Source organism: Phyllostomus hastatus, unplaced genomic scaffold, assembly GCF_019186645.2.
Source record: "Phyllostomus hastatus isolate PE091 unplaced genomic scaffold, TTU_PhHast_1.1 phas_scaffold_1224, whole genome shotgun sequence".
NCBI lineage: Eukaryota > Metazoa > Chordata > Mammalia > Chiroptera > Phyllostomidae > Phyllostomus > Phyllostomus hastatus.
In genome coordinates, this window is record NW_025334008.1 from 1,076,578 (window position 1) to 1,093,666 (window position 17,089).

At 56.8% G+C, this 17,089-nt stretch overlaps 1 protein-coding gene across 1 annotated transcript; it reads left to right on the forward strand.

The window, feature by feature from the left end:
• Positions 1 to 1,993: 1,993 nt before the first annotated feature.
• CPT1C (carnitine palmitoyltransferase 1C) lies at positions 1,994 to 16,886 on the forward strand. The gene is made up of 19 exons (XM_045856406.1): positions 1,994 to 2,202; positions 2,836 to 2,990; positions 6,714 to 6,853; positions 8,499 to 8,670; positions 8,792 to 8,893; positions 8,989 to 9,126; positions 10,414 to 10,491; positions 10,729 to 10,836; positions 10,945 to 11,029; positions 11,346 to 11,541; positions 11,655 to 11,837; positions 12,514 to 12,619; positions 13,612 to 13,728; positions 14,218 to 14,382; positions 14,626 to 14,760; positions 15,389 to 15,541; positions 15,986 to 16,099; positions 16,233 to 16,325; positions 16,575 to 16,886. Exons 2-19 carry the CDS (start codon positions 2,850 to 2,852, stop codon positions 16,758 to 16,760), a joined length of 2,412 nt encoding a protein of 803 aa, XP_045712362.1. The 5' UTR covers positions 1,994 to 2,202; positions 2,836 to 2,849; the 3' UTR covers positions 16,761 to 16,886.
• The last annotated feature ends 203 nt before the right edge of the window (positions 16,887 to 17,089 follow it).

Below are 17,089 nucleotides of genomic sequence, written 5' to 3' on the forward strand. Positions count from 1 at the left end.
CTGGCGGGCTGGGAACCTGGGGGCGGGTCTCATGTCAGGGCAGCAGAGCCTCTGCCCCTCTGGTGGACACAAGGCCCCCCTGACCTTCCCAGCTCCCCAGGGTCGTCTACCCAGCCTCCGCTACAGGTGTGGTGTGTCCGTCTTCAGGACACTGCCTGGCACAACCGGGGTCACTCAGCACATCATGTGTTTCCACAGCCTTCACTACGCCTGCTTCTCGACCGCTGGAGCCAGGCTGGTGGGCACCTCACCTGCACTTGGCCTGTTCTTGCACGATGGTGTCGGCAGTGGCTGTGCTGAAGCTCACATTCCTTCTGTCCCTGTCCCCAGGCGGCTCTGTCTGCACGTGTCCTACATTGTCCAGACCCCTCTCCGCAAGTCCCCTGGCCTCCAAGAATCTGGAGACTCCAGGGATGCAGGCAAGGTTTGGCTGACCCAGGAGCCTGCCCCTTCTGCTTCCCCTGGAAGCCAAGTGCGTGCCCACCACTGGGAGGCATCAGCTGTGCCAAAGGGGGAAAGGGGTGCCATAGTCTGCACCACTCTGGCACACCCGTGAGGGCTCCCTAGGAGCGGTGTAGGAGGAGGAATTGGGGTTCTTGCCTTGTACTTGCAGCATAGTTTGGCATCAGGGACTGTCCTGTTGTATCCTCAGAAAGTGGGGACTGGCCCTGGTCTCCCCTGAACTACAGCGACCTTGGACCCTGAAGAGGGATATCCAGCAAGAATGGGGCAGGTCGCGCCACAGAGGGTTGGCTCTGCTCAAGGTTTTCCGGGCACCAGCCAGGCCTGCCGCACCCCACAGACACCCACACCCTCTTGCTGCTGCCTCTGGGCCACGGAGGGTGACCCAGGGTCTTCAGTTCTGGTGGAGTGGGACAGCAATCTCTGCTCTTGCCGTGCTGGTTTCTGAGTTGTGGGTGCCCTACCCTACCACCCCCATTTCTACAGTGGCTTCTGAACCCTGTTACCACTCTCCCCAGGTGCCCCAGCACCACGGGACCCGTTTCCAGGGCACATGCCAAATGCACCACCTCCCCAACATCACATACTGTATCCGTTCTTCCATCAAGGAGCTCTGGGGGAAGTCCCCCCACAAGCCCAGCCCCCCACAGCCACGCGCATGGCTGGCCTGAGGTCCCAGTCAGATTGGTTTCCGGGAATTCGGCCTGCGGAAAGGAGGCCACCCAGCTTGCTGCGTGATGTTGACACATTTCTGGGCTTTCCCTGGCCTCAGTTTACCCATCCATATATTGGGGCCATGATCTCAACTGTTTATTTTTGGGACTCTAATTCCACATGGGCTCACCCAGAGATCACCTCTCCTTCCTCCCTGCCACCGGGCCAGCATGGACAGAGAATATTAATGTCCTGAGTGAAATCCATGTGATTTCTGTGTTTCAGTCTTTGCCCCATCCCGGACCCGGTCCCTAATATATTTTTGCCTTTTGTCATGCACGTTTTCACTTATGGAAGTTCCTTTGTCTAACTTGAATCCAGTTCGTTGTAGCGCCTCCTTCGAACCAACTCAGTCCACGCAGTTACACCTTCCGCAGGTGGTTTTTGTGGACCGATCTGGCCCCAGAGCAGCTCCCCTCCCTCCCTGGGAAGGTAGGACTGAGATTCGCTCCAGCTCCTGCTCCAGCTTGATACCCCACGGGTGTGACTTTAGTGTACCCAGAGGTAGGCCATGAGTTCCAAGCTTAGCCTCGGTCCCTGAAGAGAGCGGGGCGAGCTCCTTGAAAAAAAGTGGACTGGGGAGCCCAAGAACCTGGGGCTCAAGTGACAGATGCTGCGTAGAACGGAGGAGGCCAAATGGTGGAGAGTCGGGCGGGGTTGACAGAGACGAGGCTAGAGAAGGGACAGAGGAGCCGGATTGGACATTGGGATTGGAAGGGGGCGGGCGTAGCGCGCGGAGGGATTGGAAGCGGAGGGATGGAAGGCCGAGATTGGAAGGGGGCGGGGATAAAGCCAGGCACTCGAATACAGGGGAGGCACACGCGAGCGAGATATCGGGGTTCCTGGATGCTGGATAATCCGGGACAGGCAGGAGCTCCGGAGGCCCGTCGACCGAGTCCTGGACTCCTTGCACTGGGTTGGACAGACGCAAGTGGGAGGCGGGTCCAGAGCTCTAAATTCTGGGGTCAGGGAGGTGTACCCGGGCTTGGTCCCAGGATCCGACCGGCGGACCCCTGACTCAGCGTAGTAAGTACCGGACCTGAGGGGCCCGAGCTATTGCGGGGGCTGGAGGCCTGTGTATTGGGTTGGGCGCAGAAGCCTCTCCATCACTTGTTCTCGAAGCTTGCCTCGGCTCACAGCCTCAGCATCCCTGACTGCCAGGCATGCGCAGTAGGGCGCTCCCGCCCCCATCCCCTCCAGCCCTGGTTAAGGGGGAGGGGACCCTGGGCCACCCCAGCGGGGATGAATTTAGAGACAGCTCCCCCACCCCCACCCCACTCCTGCCTTGGCATGGAAAACGGAAATGGGGTGGACAGTGCCTGCGTCTGGCAGGTGTTCGATTCGAACGGGTCTAGGACTAATCTTTTTCTCAGAACTCACCCTCCACCCCCAATCTTGAAAGTCCTGTATTTAGGGGAGATGCTGGCCCCGCACCACATTCTGAGCAGAGTCACAAGAGGGGTTAACACGCGTTATCCTTCCTGCCTCTGTATGCGTTCCCAGGGGTCCCCAATTGAGGTCCCTTCCCAACACGAGTGTAAGGCCTGGACCACAAGCTCCCTCAGGCGCTTTTCAGAAAGGGGGAGCTGGAATCCTATATTCCTCGGTCTGCGGGAGGAGGGGTCTGGGGACTTAGAGAATGGCCCTCTGTCCTCCCAGGGGTCTAGGGAGACATGGCTGAAGCGCGCCAAGCCGCGGGCTTCCGACGCTCACTGACCTCCGACGGGGCGGAAGCAGAGCCCAGCGGCCCGGTGCTGCAGGAGATCTACCTGTCCGGACTGCGCTCTTGGAAGAGGCATCTGTCCCGGTTCTGGGTGAGGAGGACTGTGGCTTGGTTTCCTTCCGGGAATCCAGTTACCTGCTTCCGGGATGCCTGAGGCCCGCTTCTGGGATCACCCAGTCCTGGGAATTCTGACGTCCACTCCCAGGACTTCTTAAAGCCATTTCTTGGTCTGTGGCTCACTTCAGGGATTCTCAGCCTCACCTACAGGGAGCCCCTATCTGCCTCCTGCACCCAGTACCGGGACCTCCCCCTCCGCTTCTTCCACGCCCCCAAACACAACTTCCACCCCAGTCTCTAGAACTCAGTCCCCTTCCCATGGGACAATTCTCATCTTTCCCTTTCATCTCTAGGCTTTAACCAGGTGCTCCCCCATCCAGAGCCCCAAGATCCAGTCAAGATCATAGGTAGCCCACACCCCAAGAAGGCGCCCTAAGGCCCCTGTTCCAGGTTGTGAGCCTCCAGTATGTGTATTCTGTGCTCTCCATCACTACAAACCCTGCCGCCCGTTCTGGAGACGCCCAACTCCTGCTCCCGCCTGGCTCTAGAAAGCCGGTGCCTACCATCTAACCAGAACCCGTTGTCTGCTCCCCGGTGCCTGCCTCTAGAACTCTGGAACAGACTACACACAGAGTCTCCCTGCTAGCCGCCTCCTCTTTGAACACCCGTGGGGTCAGCCAGGAGTGGGTGTGAATCCAGGCTCTGTCACTTACTAGTTGTGTGGCCTTGGGCAAGTGCTCCTCTCTGAGCCTCAGTTTTCCCACATGTAAAACAGGGGTAATGATGGCCCCTTCCTCATAGGACAGTCACAAGGATTAAATGAATTCTTACAGATAAGCACTGGACAAAGTACCTAGCCCATGGCAAGTGCCAAGTAAGTGTTAGGTTTTTTGTTTTTTATTCAATCCTCACCCCAAGGATATGTTTATTGATTTTTTAGAGAGAGAAGAAGGGAGAAAGAGAGAAGTGAGAGAGAAAAACATGGGCCCCAACAGGGACCAGGGATGGAACCCACAAACTAGGAATATGCCCTGACTGGGATTGAACTTGCAACCTCTGGGTATAGGGGACGGTGCTCCAACCTACTGAGCCACCTGCCCAGGGCAGTGTTAGAGTTTGAGATCATGGTTCTTTATTCAAATACCTGTGGAATACTGTTCAGGGCCTGACACAGAGGATACCACAGGGAGCAAGACAGAGTCCTTTACTCATGGAGTTCTACTTGCAAAAAAAAAGAAAAAAACAGCCCTGGCTGGTGTGGCTCAGTGGGCTGAGTGCTGGCTTGCGAACCAAAGGGTCACGGGTTCAATTCCCAGTCAGGGCACATGCCTGGTTGCAAGCTAGGTCCCCAGTAGGGGCTGCAGAAAAGGCTACCACATATTGATATTTCTGTCCTATTCCTCCCTTCCACTCTCTAAAAATAAATAAATAAAATCTTAAAAATCAAGAAGAAAAATAAGCATATACATTTAAACTAAAACATAATTACATCTAGGACAACATAGATTTTAAGTGTGCAGTGAATTTTCACAATACTTCTGTAAACAACGCCCCACAAACATAGCATTACCAACCATTCGAGAATGTTCCTTTCAGCTCTTTTCCATTCAGCGTTCTCCACACCCCACCGCCCACCTCCCCATCACTGCAAGGCAGCCACTGTTCTCATTTCTGTGCTCACAGATGGACTGAAATTGCATTGTCGAGGATTTTGACTGGCGCCTCTGCCTAAGAGGAAAAACCTGAAGCCCTTTGCAGAGTCCAATGTCTCCTACGGCTAACGGCCTGCACCACATCTTGACATCAGTATTAAATGATAATTGTAATAACGATCACTCTTTCCTTTCTATCCCATAGCCACCCATCTCCCCGATGGACACTTGGAGCTCTCCTGTCCTTCCTCTCTGTTCCTTCGGGACCCCGGGAGCCACCCTGAAGCTGTGGTCTCAGGGTGAGGGCTGTGCCCTCAGCAACACCAGGGCTGTGATTCCACAGCCTCCTTGCCAAGCCTCAGTGTTTTCGTCTATGAAACGGGAACGTTGCCCATTGCTGCCTCGGGTGTTGTTAGCATTCATTTTCTAAGCAGACGGCCTGGCTCACAGAAGTAACCGCTCCAGTGTTGCCATTCTTATGTGCCACGTAGGTGCTGTGTCACCTCTGGCACAGTGACTTCTCTGGGCTTGTCCGTCCTTCCTTCCCTCCTCACCGTAGGACATCTGTTACTTTTAGAGAGAGAGGAAGGGAGAGAGAGAACATTGATGTGAGACAAAGCAATGATCAGTTGCCTCCTGTTCGCACCTGGACCAGGGATCGAACTCACAACCTAGGCATGTGCCCTGACTTGGAATCAAACCTGAAACCTTTCAATTATGGGATGATGCCCCATCCAATGAAGCCGCACCAGCCAGGGCTGCTTCCACATATCTACAATCACATTGGATAGCACTGTGTCCCAGGTTCTTCTATACTAACCAAGGCCTTTAAATCTACTGCTTATTAGGGCCTTCTAAGGTAGACCTACGTTAGTCCCATTTTACAGATGAGTAAATAGAAGCCCAGAGAGGTGCTTTCACCTTACCAAAGTCACACAGCTGTTAAGATGCAGAACTAGTGGCAGAGCCCAATTTAGCAGTCTGGTTCTAGAGCCATGAAGATGCCCATTGTCCTGGGCTGCTTCTCTGGAATGTGGTCCCAGTACCGGTACTGTCGGGTTGGGGTAAATTGTGTGAAGTGGGCCAAGCATGTGGCATGGTATCCAGCACAATACAGGTAGTCCATCAGTAAGAGGACATGGTTCCAAACTTGGAAACACAACAGACCCCAGAGGTTGGTACCTTGTAGTGACCGGGCATCCTGTTTCATTAGGGTCCCAAGGCGTCCAATAGTCTAAGTGGTTGATAGTGGACTTTGGAGCCAGAGGACCTAGGTTCAAATCCTAGCTCCACCACTTCCTGGCTGTGTGGCCTTGGGTGAGTTCTTCAAAATTCCTTCTCAGTTTCTTTGTCACCACAAAGGGACTAAGACCGAGGCAGGTCTGTCCTGGCATGATCTGGAATGTGTGGGTTCCTAAGTTCACGTAGGAAAGATGTCACGACACGAGTCCAGGCGATGTTGAGAGTATATTTACGGAAGCTTGGGGTGGTGAGACAAAGGACGGACTTAAGACAGAAGAAGCAAGATCACAGCAGCAGGGGTGAGCCTAGGCTGGGCTGCCTAGACGGATGAGAGGGAGTCACAGAGAGGAGATGAGCCATGCTGGGCTGCGTGGACTTGGGAGACAAGTTGCAGTCACGGTAAGCTTGGGGTGAGCTGCCGCTGCCCACTGGTCCCCTGGTTGGAAGTCTCATGGGGACCCTTAGAGTTTAGGGAAAGCAAAAAGTACACAGCCAAGGAAAGTCAGGGTGTGGGTGTGCTCAAGGGGTAGTGTGCACTGGGCCCTTTGTCTTAAGGGTTTTTATCTATTGTCTAAAGGCAGGAGTTTTAGGGGAGATCTCGGTGGGGGGCTCAACAGAGTATGCACCAGCTTCCCAGGTGTGTCCTGTGATGTGATGAGGCACCAAAGGGAGACTGTGGGGGAGTTTAGGATCCTTCTCTGCTCAGTTGCATGCTTTGGTTCTGTCTCTGGTCGGTCTGACTCCCATCGGGCTCTCCCCCGACTTCACCCAGCTCAGGACCCAGCTCGCGCTGGGTGCTCAGTCCATGCCTCAGGCATGTGCTTAGAGGATGGGATTGAACGGATGCCCTTTCTTCCCCACAGAACGACTTTCTCACTGGCGTGTTCCCTGCCAGCCCCCTCAGCTGGCTCTTCCTCTTCAGTGCCATCCAGCTCTCCTGGTTCCTCCAGCTGGACCCTTCCCTAGGACTGACAGAGAAGATTAAAGAGCTGCTGCCAGACTGGTGAGCTCCCCGCTTCAGCCCAGCAGCCTTCCTGCTCCCTTTCCCTTCTCCCAGCAAGTTTCTCTGTTGGTGTGCTGTGTCTGCTAAAGGAAAGCAACCAATGAGACCTAGTCTGGGACAGATGAACAAAGGTACAGCATCCATAAAAAAGGAGGTGATTTCCTCTCTCCTCTCTGTACACTTTCCATCCTGGCTGCTCTTTGTTAAGAGGGATGCTGACAAACTAAAAAATGTCCGGATATGGTTATAGAGACTAATGCAAGTGTGAACTCTGCCAGTCTCCGGTGTGCTCTCAGGTGAGAGGCTTCAATCTAGGGGTCAGCATCTTCATCTGCTAAACGGGGGTAATAATAATTGCTTCTTAGGGTTGTTGGAAAAATTAAAATCGTGCATGTGGCATATGCAGTCCAGAGCCAGGAGGCTGTTACATGGGACTGGTTACAATATTGCAGTTGTCGCTATCACCTTCGGGAAAGCTTCGGCAATCAGAAGGCAGTGAAGCGACAGGTTCTAATCCTTGGATTAGTCTCCCTGGGGAGGAGGGCAGATTTTGTGTGGACAGCCCCAGAGGGCAGCTCTTGGAACAGAGGTAGACATTTCCAGGAAGGCTAGATTTCCCCAGTCTGCAGAGGGGAGCTATTCGCCTTAAGTCCTCCCGGTGGGATTTGCTCCCTGGTCTCTTCATAACTTGCAGACGTGTAGGTTTTCTGTAGACTGGAGTTTCCTAAACTTGAGTTTGATTGGGAACCACCTGGGAAGGCTTGTTAAAACATGGATTTCCTGGCTGGTGTGTCTCAGTGGATTGAGCGCTGGCTTGCAAAGCACAGGGTCACCGTTTGATTCCCAGTCAGGGCACATCCTTGGGTTGTGGGCCAGGTCCCCAATTGGGGGCAATTGAGAGGTATCCACACACTGATGTTTCTCTCCCTCTCTTTCTCCCTCCCTTCCTCTCCCTCTGATAATAAATGAACAAGCCCTAGCTGGTGTGGCTCAGTGGATGGGGCACCAGCTTGAGACCCAGAGGGTGCCTGGTTCAATTCCCAGTCAGGGCACATGCCTGGGTTGTGGGCCAGGTCCCCAGTAGGGGGGTGCACAAGAGGCAACCACACACTGATGTTTCTCTCCTTCCCTTCTCTATCTAAACATAAGTAAATTAATTAAAAATCTTTTTAAAATAAGATAAATAAATAAAAAAATTAAAAAACTAAACAACAGAGATTGCTGGACCCCACACGAACAGACTCTGACTTACCAGGGCTGGGTGGGGCCCAGGACTTTGCATTTCCAGCCAGCCCCCCGGGTGGTGCCAATGCTGCAGGTCCAAGGGCCACACTGAAGGGTATAACATGCTAACTGGGAAGAAAAGGTGTCCCTTTAATAAAAGTACCACTTATCGGGCACCTACCAATTTCTATGAGAAGCGATTTTGGAAGCCGGGTGTCCCCACAGTCCTGGGAGGAGGGTTCTCAGAGAGGACCATGCCTACTTCACAAAATGAGGATAGTGGATTTCTCTGACAGACCCTGATTCTACCAGCTCAGCCTCCAGCAGCCAGAGTCAGGGAATATGAGGAAGGGCAGAGGCTGGATGAGAAGGGATTCTGAGGTGGGGAGACGCAGACCCATCCTCTCTTTCTCTCCCGCAGGGGTGGACAGCACCACAGGCTTCGGGGGCTCCTGGCAGCCGCACTGTTTGCTTCCTGTCTGTGGGGAGCCCTGATCTTCACGCTTCATGTGGCTCTGAGGCTGCTTCTGTCCTACCACGGCTGGCTCCTCGAACCCCATGGAGCAATGTCCTCACCCACCAAGACTTGGCTGGTAGGTGCAGGGTCCTTCCCCAGTCCCATTGTCTCTGTGGGCTGCCCTACACACCCCGCCCTCCTGGGTCCCCAGACCCAGTGAGGGGTTTAAGGACCCAGTACCTCCCACATCCCTCCAGGCCCTGGTCCGCATATTCTCGGGCCGCCACCCGATGCTCTTCAGTTACCAGCGCTCCCTGCCACGCCAGCCCGTGCCCTCTGTGCAGGACACCGTGCGCAAGGTGGGCCTGGTACCGGGGATGGGAAGGGAGGCGGGCGAGGTGGGTGAGGCGGGCAGGGGCGTCTGACCTACCCTCTTCTCTGCCTCTTCCCTCAGTACCTGGAATCTGTCCAGCCTGTCCTTTCGGACGAGGACTTCGACTGGATGGCGGGCCTAGCGCAGGAATTCCTGAGGCTGCAGGCATCATTGTTGCAGTGGTACCTGCGGCTCAAATCCTGGTGGGCGTCCAATTACGTGAGTCCCCCTTTGGGAAGGCAAAGGTTCTGAGCCCCCTGGCCTGACCTTGCCCCGCCCTGCGTCCCACCGACAACTCTCAGGCCCTGCAGCGATTGGAGCATTCTGAGCCCCGCCCATGCTCAATATTCTCAGCCCCGCCCCCACATTCCAATAATGTAAACTCAGCCCTAGATGCTCCAATATTCCAAGCTCCTCTGTACTCCACAGTATTCGGAGCAGTCTTCTTATCTGCCAACAGTCTCGTGCCCTCCCCCCATGCTCCCACATTTTAATAGACTTTCCAATAATCCATACTCCGCCTCCAGAACCGCCCACACCTGGAGCTCTGCCCTTAACTCTCCAGTATTTGAACCACAGTTCAGGGACCCAAACGTTTTGCCCGACCCTGGCCAGCCAACACTGTAAGCCCCGCCCCCAGAATAGTTTCCCTTTACCCTCTCTCTGTTCAAGGAAACACTTTCCTCAAACGGGATTCTACTCTGAGTGCAGGAGCTAGACCCATGATTGGCACAAGGAGTTGAGCACTGTGGAAAACTAAGGCATAGAGCCCCAAAGTTCCTCTCATAAGGTGCCCGTAAATGGCTAGAAATCGCTGCCAGGCAGGGTGTGCAGGTGGGTGGGGGGAGCAACGACAGGACAGACAAGGGAGGGGTGAGTGTCTGGGGTCAGAAGAGGCCGCAGCTGGGTGAGAGGACCCAGGGGGTTCCAGGAGGAGAGGGTATGAGGACTGTCTTGAGGGTCAACGGGGATCTGAATCTGTCAGGTTGGTGAAGGCACGGCTTGAGTGAAGGTGAGGAAGTGGGGAAGTTGATAGGTGTGGGCTGGAAGCAAGGAGGCTTTACTCTGGGAATGGAAGGGGGGCTGGTCACGAGAGGTGGTTGCAGGGTGGTGGGGAGGCCTGGGCTCTGCTAAGGATGGTTGCCTTTATTTTTTTTTAAGATTTTATTTATTTATTTTTAGAGAGAGGGGAAGGGAGGGAGGAAGAGAAGGAGAGAAACATCAGTGTGTGGTTGCCTCTCACACACCCCCTATTGGACACCTGGCCCACAACTCAGGCATGTGCCCTGACCGGGAATCGCACCGGGGACCCTTTGGTTCGCAGACTGGCACTAAATCCACTGAGCCACACTAGCCAGAGTTGATCAACTCCCTTTATTTCTTGTCCATCTCACCGATGCCTGTGAACACAGTCTTGGGTGACCCAACCCTCCCGCTGTCTCCCACCCCCTCCCCCGCACCTTGGCCCCAGCCACCTCTGCAGTGTCTCTCTCTGGCCCCTCCCAGGTCAGTGACTGGTGGGAAGAATTTGTGTACCTCCGCTCCCGGAACTCGCTGATGGTGAATAGCAACTATTACATGATGGTGAGAAGGGAAGAAGGGGGCTAGGAGCTGGGGAGGGGGTGGGGGTCGCACTTCCTGGGTCTAGGATTGGGATGTCCGGGTAGAATGTGAGGGGTAGGGTCAGTGATCCAGATCACAGTCTGGAATTCCCCGCCCGCCCTCCCACTGGGGTCAGGACCTGTGTGTGTGGGGGTCAGTGTCCCCACCTGGGGCAAACCTGACCCCAGGTATTTTGCTGTCCCCTCCAATGGTCCCCAGGACTTCCTGTACGTCACGCCCACGCCAGTGCAGGCTGCTCGCGCCGGGAACGCTGTCCACGCCCTACTCCTCTACCGCCACCGCCTGAACCGCCAGGAGATCCTGCCGGTAAGGGGGCTGCCTCTGTGGGCTGCGGACAGAGGCCATGGTCCCCTAGCCGGGGACACATGTGGGTCCTGGGGGCCAGTTCACGAGCCCATGGTCCATCTCCTGCAGACTTTGCTGATGGGAATGCGGCCCTTATGCTCTGCCCAGTATGAAAGGATATTCAACACCACGCGTATTCCAGGGGTCCACAAAGGTGAGGCCCTGTTCCCCTCCTGACTGAGGCGGAACAATGTTGTAGCTGAGTATATTCACGGGAGCCAGCCTGCCTGGGTTGAATCCCAGCCCCTCTCCCTAGCTGTGTGACCCTGAGCAAATTACTACCCTCTCTGGGCCTCAGTTACTCCATCTCTAAACTGGGATAATAAGGAACCATAGGGGAGCGTGGAATCAATGAGAGCTTAGAACAGTGCATGCCACATGGAAGTGCCTCAGAATAAGTGGTTGCTATTCTTTTTCTTATAATGTTTCTGACCTTCCTGGTCTCCACACATCTGCCACGCCACCCCAAGACCACATCCGCCACCTCCAGGACAGCCGACACGTGGCCGTCTTCCACCGGGGCCGATTCTTCCGCGTGGGGACCCACTCCCAAAGCGGCCTGCTCTCCCCGCGGGCCCTGGAGCAGCAGTTTCAGCGAATCCTGGATGACCCCTCACCTGCCTGCCCCCACGAGGAGCATCTGGCAGCCCTGACCGCGGCTCCCAGGTGTGGATGGGAGGCCAGGGGTCTCAGAGGCCCGGCCAGCACCCCGGGGTTCCGGGGTTGGGAGCCCAGTGGAGGCTGGGCAGGGTGAAGGGCTCAGGCGCATTCCCCAACAGGGACATGTGGGCCCAGGTGCGGCGGTCCCTGGAGAGCCAGGCAGAGGATGCCCTGGAGGCTGTGGAAGGGGCCGCGTTCTTTGTGTCGCTGGACTCTGAGCCTGCGGGGCTCACCAGGGAGGACCCTGCAGCGTCACTGGATGCCTATGCACATGCCCTGCTGGCCGGCAATGGTCACGACCGGTGGGTGAGCCCTGGGACCCCATCCTGACCTGCAACCTAAGACTCTGGACTCTAGACAAGCAGACCCTGGGCCCCAGAACCTGGGGCATCTCCAGATCCAGGAGCCTCCTTGATATGAGGGCCCCTGATCAGAGAGACCTGGGGATCTCTGATCCACAGAACCCCGAGGCTCAGGACCCCAGACCCTGGGACCCCAAACCTCAGACCTGGACCCTCAGTTCCAGTCTCCCCAGAGGCAGAACCTCAAGTCTGGGGAACCTCAGACATAGAACCATGGGACCCTCAGGCCCAAATGCTGGCACCCCAAACCCAGGACCCCAGACCTGGGACCCCCAGACCTAGAGATCCTCAGATAACTTCTCAGATGCCCACCCCCCCATCATCACTCTGATCTCTGAGGCCCCTGGGAAAGTCTCCCTAACTTCCAGCACCTTGTAAGCCTGGAACCTTTCTCAGTGCATTCCCTCAAAATCCCCCACCTCTTCAAACCTCAGACATGCCTCTGCACCCGTCCAGAACCACCAGGCGGGGACCCCACCCTCTTAGAGGTCCCCACACCAGCCCTGGTTCCAGAAAAAACCCACCTACCCTGAACTCGCCACAAGTCCCTCGGAGCATGCTGGGTTCCCTCCCAGGGCCCGCTTTTTGGTGACCCCTCTGAACTCTCTGCCTGCAGCTGGTACGACAAATCCTTCACCCTCATCGTCTTCTCCAATGGGAAGCTGGGCCTCAGTGTGGAGCACTCGTGGGCAGATTGCCCCACATCAGGGCACATGTGGGAGGTAGGGCAGCCAGTTCCTCCCGCCTCCACCCCCGCCCTGGGGCACCGCCACCCCGGTTTCCAAAGACTTTGCTCTCCAGGGAGAGGAAAAGCAGAGGCTCAGAGAGGGGCAGAGAGCGGACCAGGGCTGCCCAGCACAGAAGGGGGTCTGGGAGTATGACCTTCCTTTGACACATGGGCAGTTGGGGCTCCAAGGAGGGAGGTGATTTTCCCAGACTCCCAGAGCCAGGAGTTGCAGAGTGGGAATGTGAATCCAGAATGTTCTGGGACCAGAATGTGAGGCCTTTCAGTCACAGCACACTGAATCGGAACCACCTTTCAGCTCTCAGGCTGGCTGTGTGACCTTGGGCAAGTCACTCCCCTCCTCTGGGCCTGCGTTTCCCCTTCATCAGAAGAAAGGGCTGGTTTTTCTTTTATCTCTAAATCCTGTCCAGTCCTGAGAGCCTTCATGTCTCTATTTTCTCTATTTTATTTAGTCTTTTTTTTTTTTTAGATTTTATTTATTTTTAGAGAGGGGTAGGGAGAGAGAAAGAAAGAGAGGGAGAGAAACACCAAGGTGTGGTTGCCTCTCACACACCCCTACTGGGGACCGGGCCTGCAACCCAGGCCCGGATGCGCCGTGACTGGGAATCAAACCGGTGACCGCTTGGTTCGCAGACCTGCACTCAATCCATTGAGCCACACTAGCCAGGGCATCTGCATATCTCCTTTAAATGAGGAGGTGTCCCGTAGTAAGATGAAGAGAAATGGAAGGCTGGAGGTAGTAGGTGCTCCATTGGAGGGGAAGAAAGGGTTAGTAAGCACCAGCTGGGTGTTAGTGTCGGTCCTGCTCTCAGTGAACTTGAACCTAAGAACCCACTTGTGAACATCAGGGGTTTCTCCTTCTCAGGGACTGGCCCCATGCCTAGAAAGGACTGATAAAACAGGTCCCTGGTTAGATGGCCCTTGGACCGGGGAGAGGAAGGGGCTCTGACCGCCTCCGTTTGCACACAGTTCACTCTGGCCACAGAATGCTTTCAGCTGGGCTACTCTGTGGACGGCCACTGCAAGGGGCCCCCTGACCCCTCCCTTCCCCAGCCCCAGCGGCTGCACTGGGACCTTCCAGACAAGGTGAGTCCTGGGTTCCAGGCCTATCTTCAGAGCCCCCAAATCCCTGGCTTTGACTCATCCCCACCCGCAATCTCAACCTCGAGGTCAACCCCATTCCCAATGCTAACCCCAGCCCCACCACCAGTGCCACCCCCAACCCAACCCCAGCCCCATCTCCCTGTCAGGCCCTCCCCAACTCCATCCCCACCCAACACCACTGCCTCACCTCTAGTCAGCCCTGCTCCCACCACCAGATCCCGCTGAAACCTCCCCCCTCTCCATCCCAGCCCCTGTCCCAGCCCTAGCCCGACCCTCAGTGACACCCCTTCTCCATCTTCAACCTAGCCCTTCAGCTCCGTTCCCGTCTTTTCCCAGTTTCCACTGCCCACCCCAACCCTGACTCCGTTCCTCTGGCCTCTTCCAGCCCCACTCCCAACCTAACCCTACCCCGCCCTCTAACCCCACCCCAAGCTCACCCCGGCCACCCCTCCCCCGCTCCTTCTCGGGCAGATCCAGCTCTCCATCTCTCTTGCCCTGAGGGCAGCCAAGACCTTGTCTGGAGACATCGACTGCCACGTCTTTCCCTTCTCCCACTTCGGCAAGAGCTTCATCAGACGCTGCCACCTGTCTTCAAACAGCTTCCTCCAGGTGGCCTTGCAGCTGGCCCACTTCCGGGTCAGTTGGGTGTCTGGACCCCAGTTCCCTCCTCTCAGGACCTCGGTTCCCTGGCCCCCCCCACCCCCACGAGACCAGCCTGGTCAGCCCCCCTCGTGACTCCTCCTGGCCCCTGGGGGTCTGCCGTCTTGGTTTCTCTCCCCCACACAGTCCTGGGCGGCAGGGGCCCGGGGGCCCAGAGGTGGGTCCAGTCCGTGCAGACTGTCTGAGGCCCAGTGACAGGCTCCTCTTCTCCTCCCCCAGGACAGGGGACGGTTCTGCCTGACCTACGAGTCGACCATGACCCGCCTGTTCCTGGAAGGCCGGACGGAGACGGTGCGGCCCTGCACCAGGGAAGCCTGCCTCTTCGTGAGAGCCATGGCGGACAAGGAGAAGACAGTGGGTGTGAGCCTCGGCGGAGGCTTCGGTCCTTCCCACGTCCTCTCTCGTACATTCCCAGACGCTTCTGGAGCACCTTCGGAGGGCCAGGGCCCCATGAGTGCCGCTAGGGATGGGGAGGAACCAGGCCTGGCCTCTGGGCTCAGGGAGCTGGCTGACGGGGAGAAACAGACACAGCCCAGCACAGCGTGATACACGCGGGGCCTCCCAGGGCCCCGCGGGAGCATCCGGGAGGGAGCCCTTTTGTCACAGGCAGCTCTCTTTGATTACTTAACCTCTGTGTGACCTTGTGACTTCCACTGGCACCATGGTGCATGCTCCCTGTGTAACCTCACTGCTCAGACCCCCAGGCCCCGCTGCTCCCTCTCCCCACTGCCTGTGTGGTTCAATGGAAGGAGTTGGGGAGAATCAGACAGCCCTGGGACCCCATGGGATTCCACCTTCCTGTATGTCCCTGGGCAAGTGGCGTCCCCCCTCACTGAACCTGTCTCCCCCTCGGTAAAACAAAGTTGCTGTCTCTGCCTTGCAGGGATGTTGCAAGCTGGGTGGAGGCCAGGGGTGTGACAGACCCCAGCAGTAAGCCCACTTCCTGTTTTTCCATGATCCGTGCCCTCCCCGGGGACGCCAGGACCCACAGTGCCTTGCCCTGTTCCGCTTGGCGGTGGATAAGCACCAGGCTTTGCTGAAGGCAGCAATGAGCGGACAGGGGGTCGACCGCCACCTCTTCGCCCTCTACATCGTCTCCCAATTCCTCCACCGGCAGTCGCCCTTTCTGGACCAGGTTGGGCTACAGGGAGAGGGCAAGGAGGGTGATGTTGGAAAAAGGAAGTAACAGCAGAGCGGACAGCTAGGGAGATGGGACAGGAGAGTAAGGGAGAAGGCAGAGATGGAAAAGGAGGAAGAGCAGGGGAGAGGGTGTGGTCTTAGAAACAGGAGAAGCTGCTCAGAGGAGAAGAGAAGGATACCTTCAGCCAGAAGAAAGGGGGATAGTCGCGGCGACAGGGGCGGGGCAGAGGGCATGAGGTGGGCGGGGCCAGGGGGAGAAGCGCGGTGCAGGGAGGAGAGCCCAGCCGTGTTGGTTAGGAAGGGGAAGGGCAGAGGTGCAGATGGGGCAGCCAGTGCGGGAGGTCAGCGGGGGATGCGGCTCTGTGGAGTGGAGTTGAGCCCCGGGGCGCAGACTTGTGGGTCTGTCTTTATTGCGTGTGTGACGTCTCCTGTCCCTCAGGTTCACTCGGAGCAGTGGCAGCTGGCCACCAGTCAGATCCCTGTTCAGCAGACACACCTGTTTGACGTCCACAATTACCCCGACTACGTTTCCTCCGGGGGTGGATTTGGGCCTGTGAGTGTGCCCGGGCCCTGACCCCGGCTCCCTGAACTGGGCGCTGAGGGCAGGAGGTCTGCACGCCTGCGTGGTGGTGTAGGAGGGGACCTGAGGATATGTGGGTCCCCTCACTCACTCCATTCCCTTTCAGGTCGATGACCATGGTTACGGTGTTTCTTACATCTTCATGGGGGATGACGCAATCACCTTCCACATCTCCAGCAAAAAATCAAGCGCAAAAACGGTGAGACAGACTTGAACACCCAGCACCACCACCCTGCCACCTCTTTCCTCTGCACCCAGGAGTCTGGATTCCTAGCTCTCTCCTCTCCTACAGCCCGAGAGTCCAGACTTCCGGCCCCCATAACCCCGGATTCCCAATGCCCAGCCCTTTCTACCTCAGACCCAAGAGTCAGGGACGCCAGCCCTCGTTTCTCAGCCCACATGAGCCCCCTCCCAGCTTCCTGTGGACGTGACCTGTGTCTCCTTCCAGGATTCCCACCGGCTGGGGCAGCACATTGAGGACGCCCTATTGGACGTGGCTTCCCTGTTCCAGGAGGGGCAGCGTCTGAAGCGAGGGCGCAGAGGGCTCGGGCAGGAGGACTCGGGGAGCCGGTGTGGGTCTCTGCCCTGCCACACTAGGGGCTCCGGGGCACCCATGCCATCCACCAACGTTTGATTCCTCCCAGTGGGGAGCTGGTCTCCCCAGGACCTAGTGGGAGGGTCTTACGGCTGGGCTGGTGCTGGGCAGAGGTATCCTGTCTGGGTTTGGAAATCCCACATCCGGTCCAATAAAGATGTGTGAACTGGGTGTGTGGTATCGCTCTGCTCTGGGGCTGGGCAGGGGCGGAGGAGGAGCGAAGGTCCCATCCATCTGCAGGCCCAACCACAGTCCCCAGTTACAATCACAACTTCAGTGACAAGCCCTCCTACCAGCCCGGTTTACTGCATTCCCACCTCCAGCCTCACTAACCCAGCCATCCAAGGCCAATCCCAGTGATACAATCC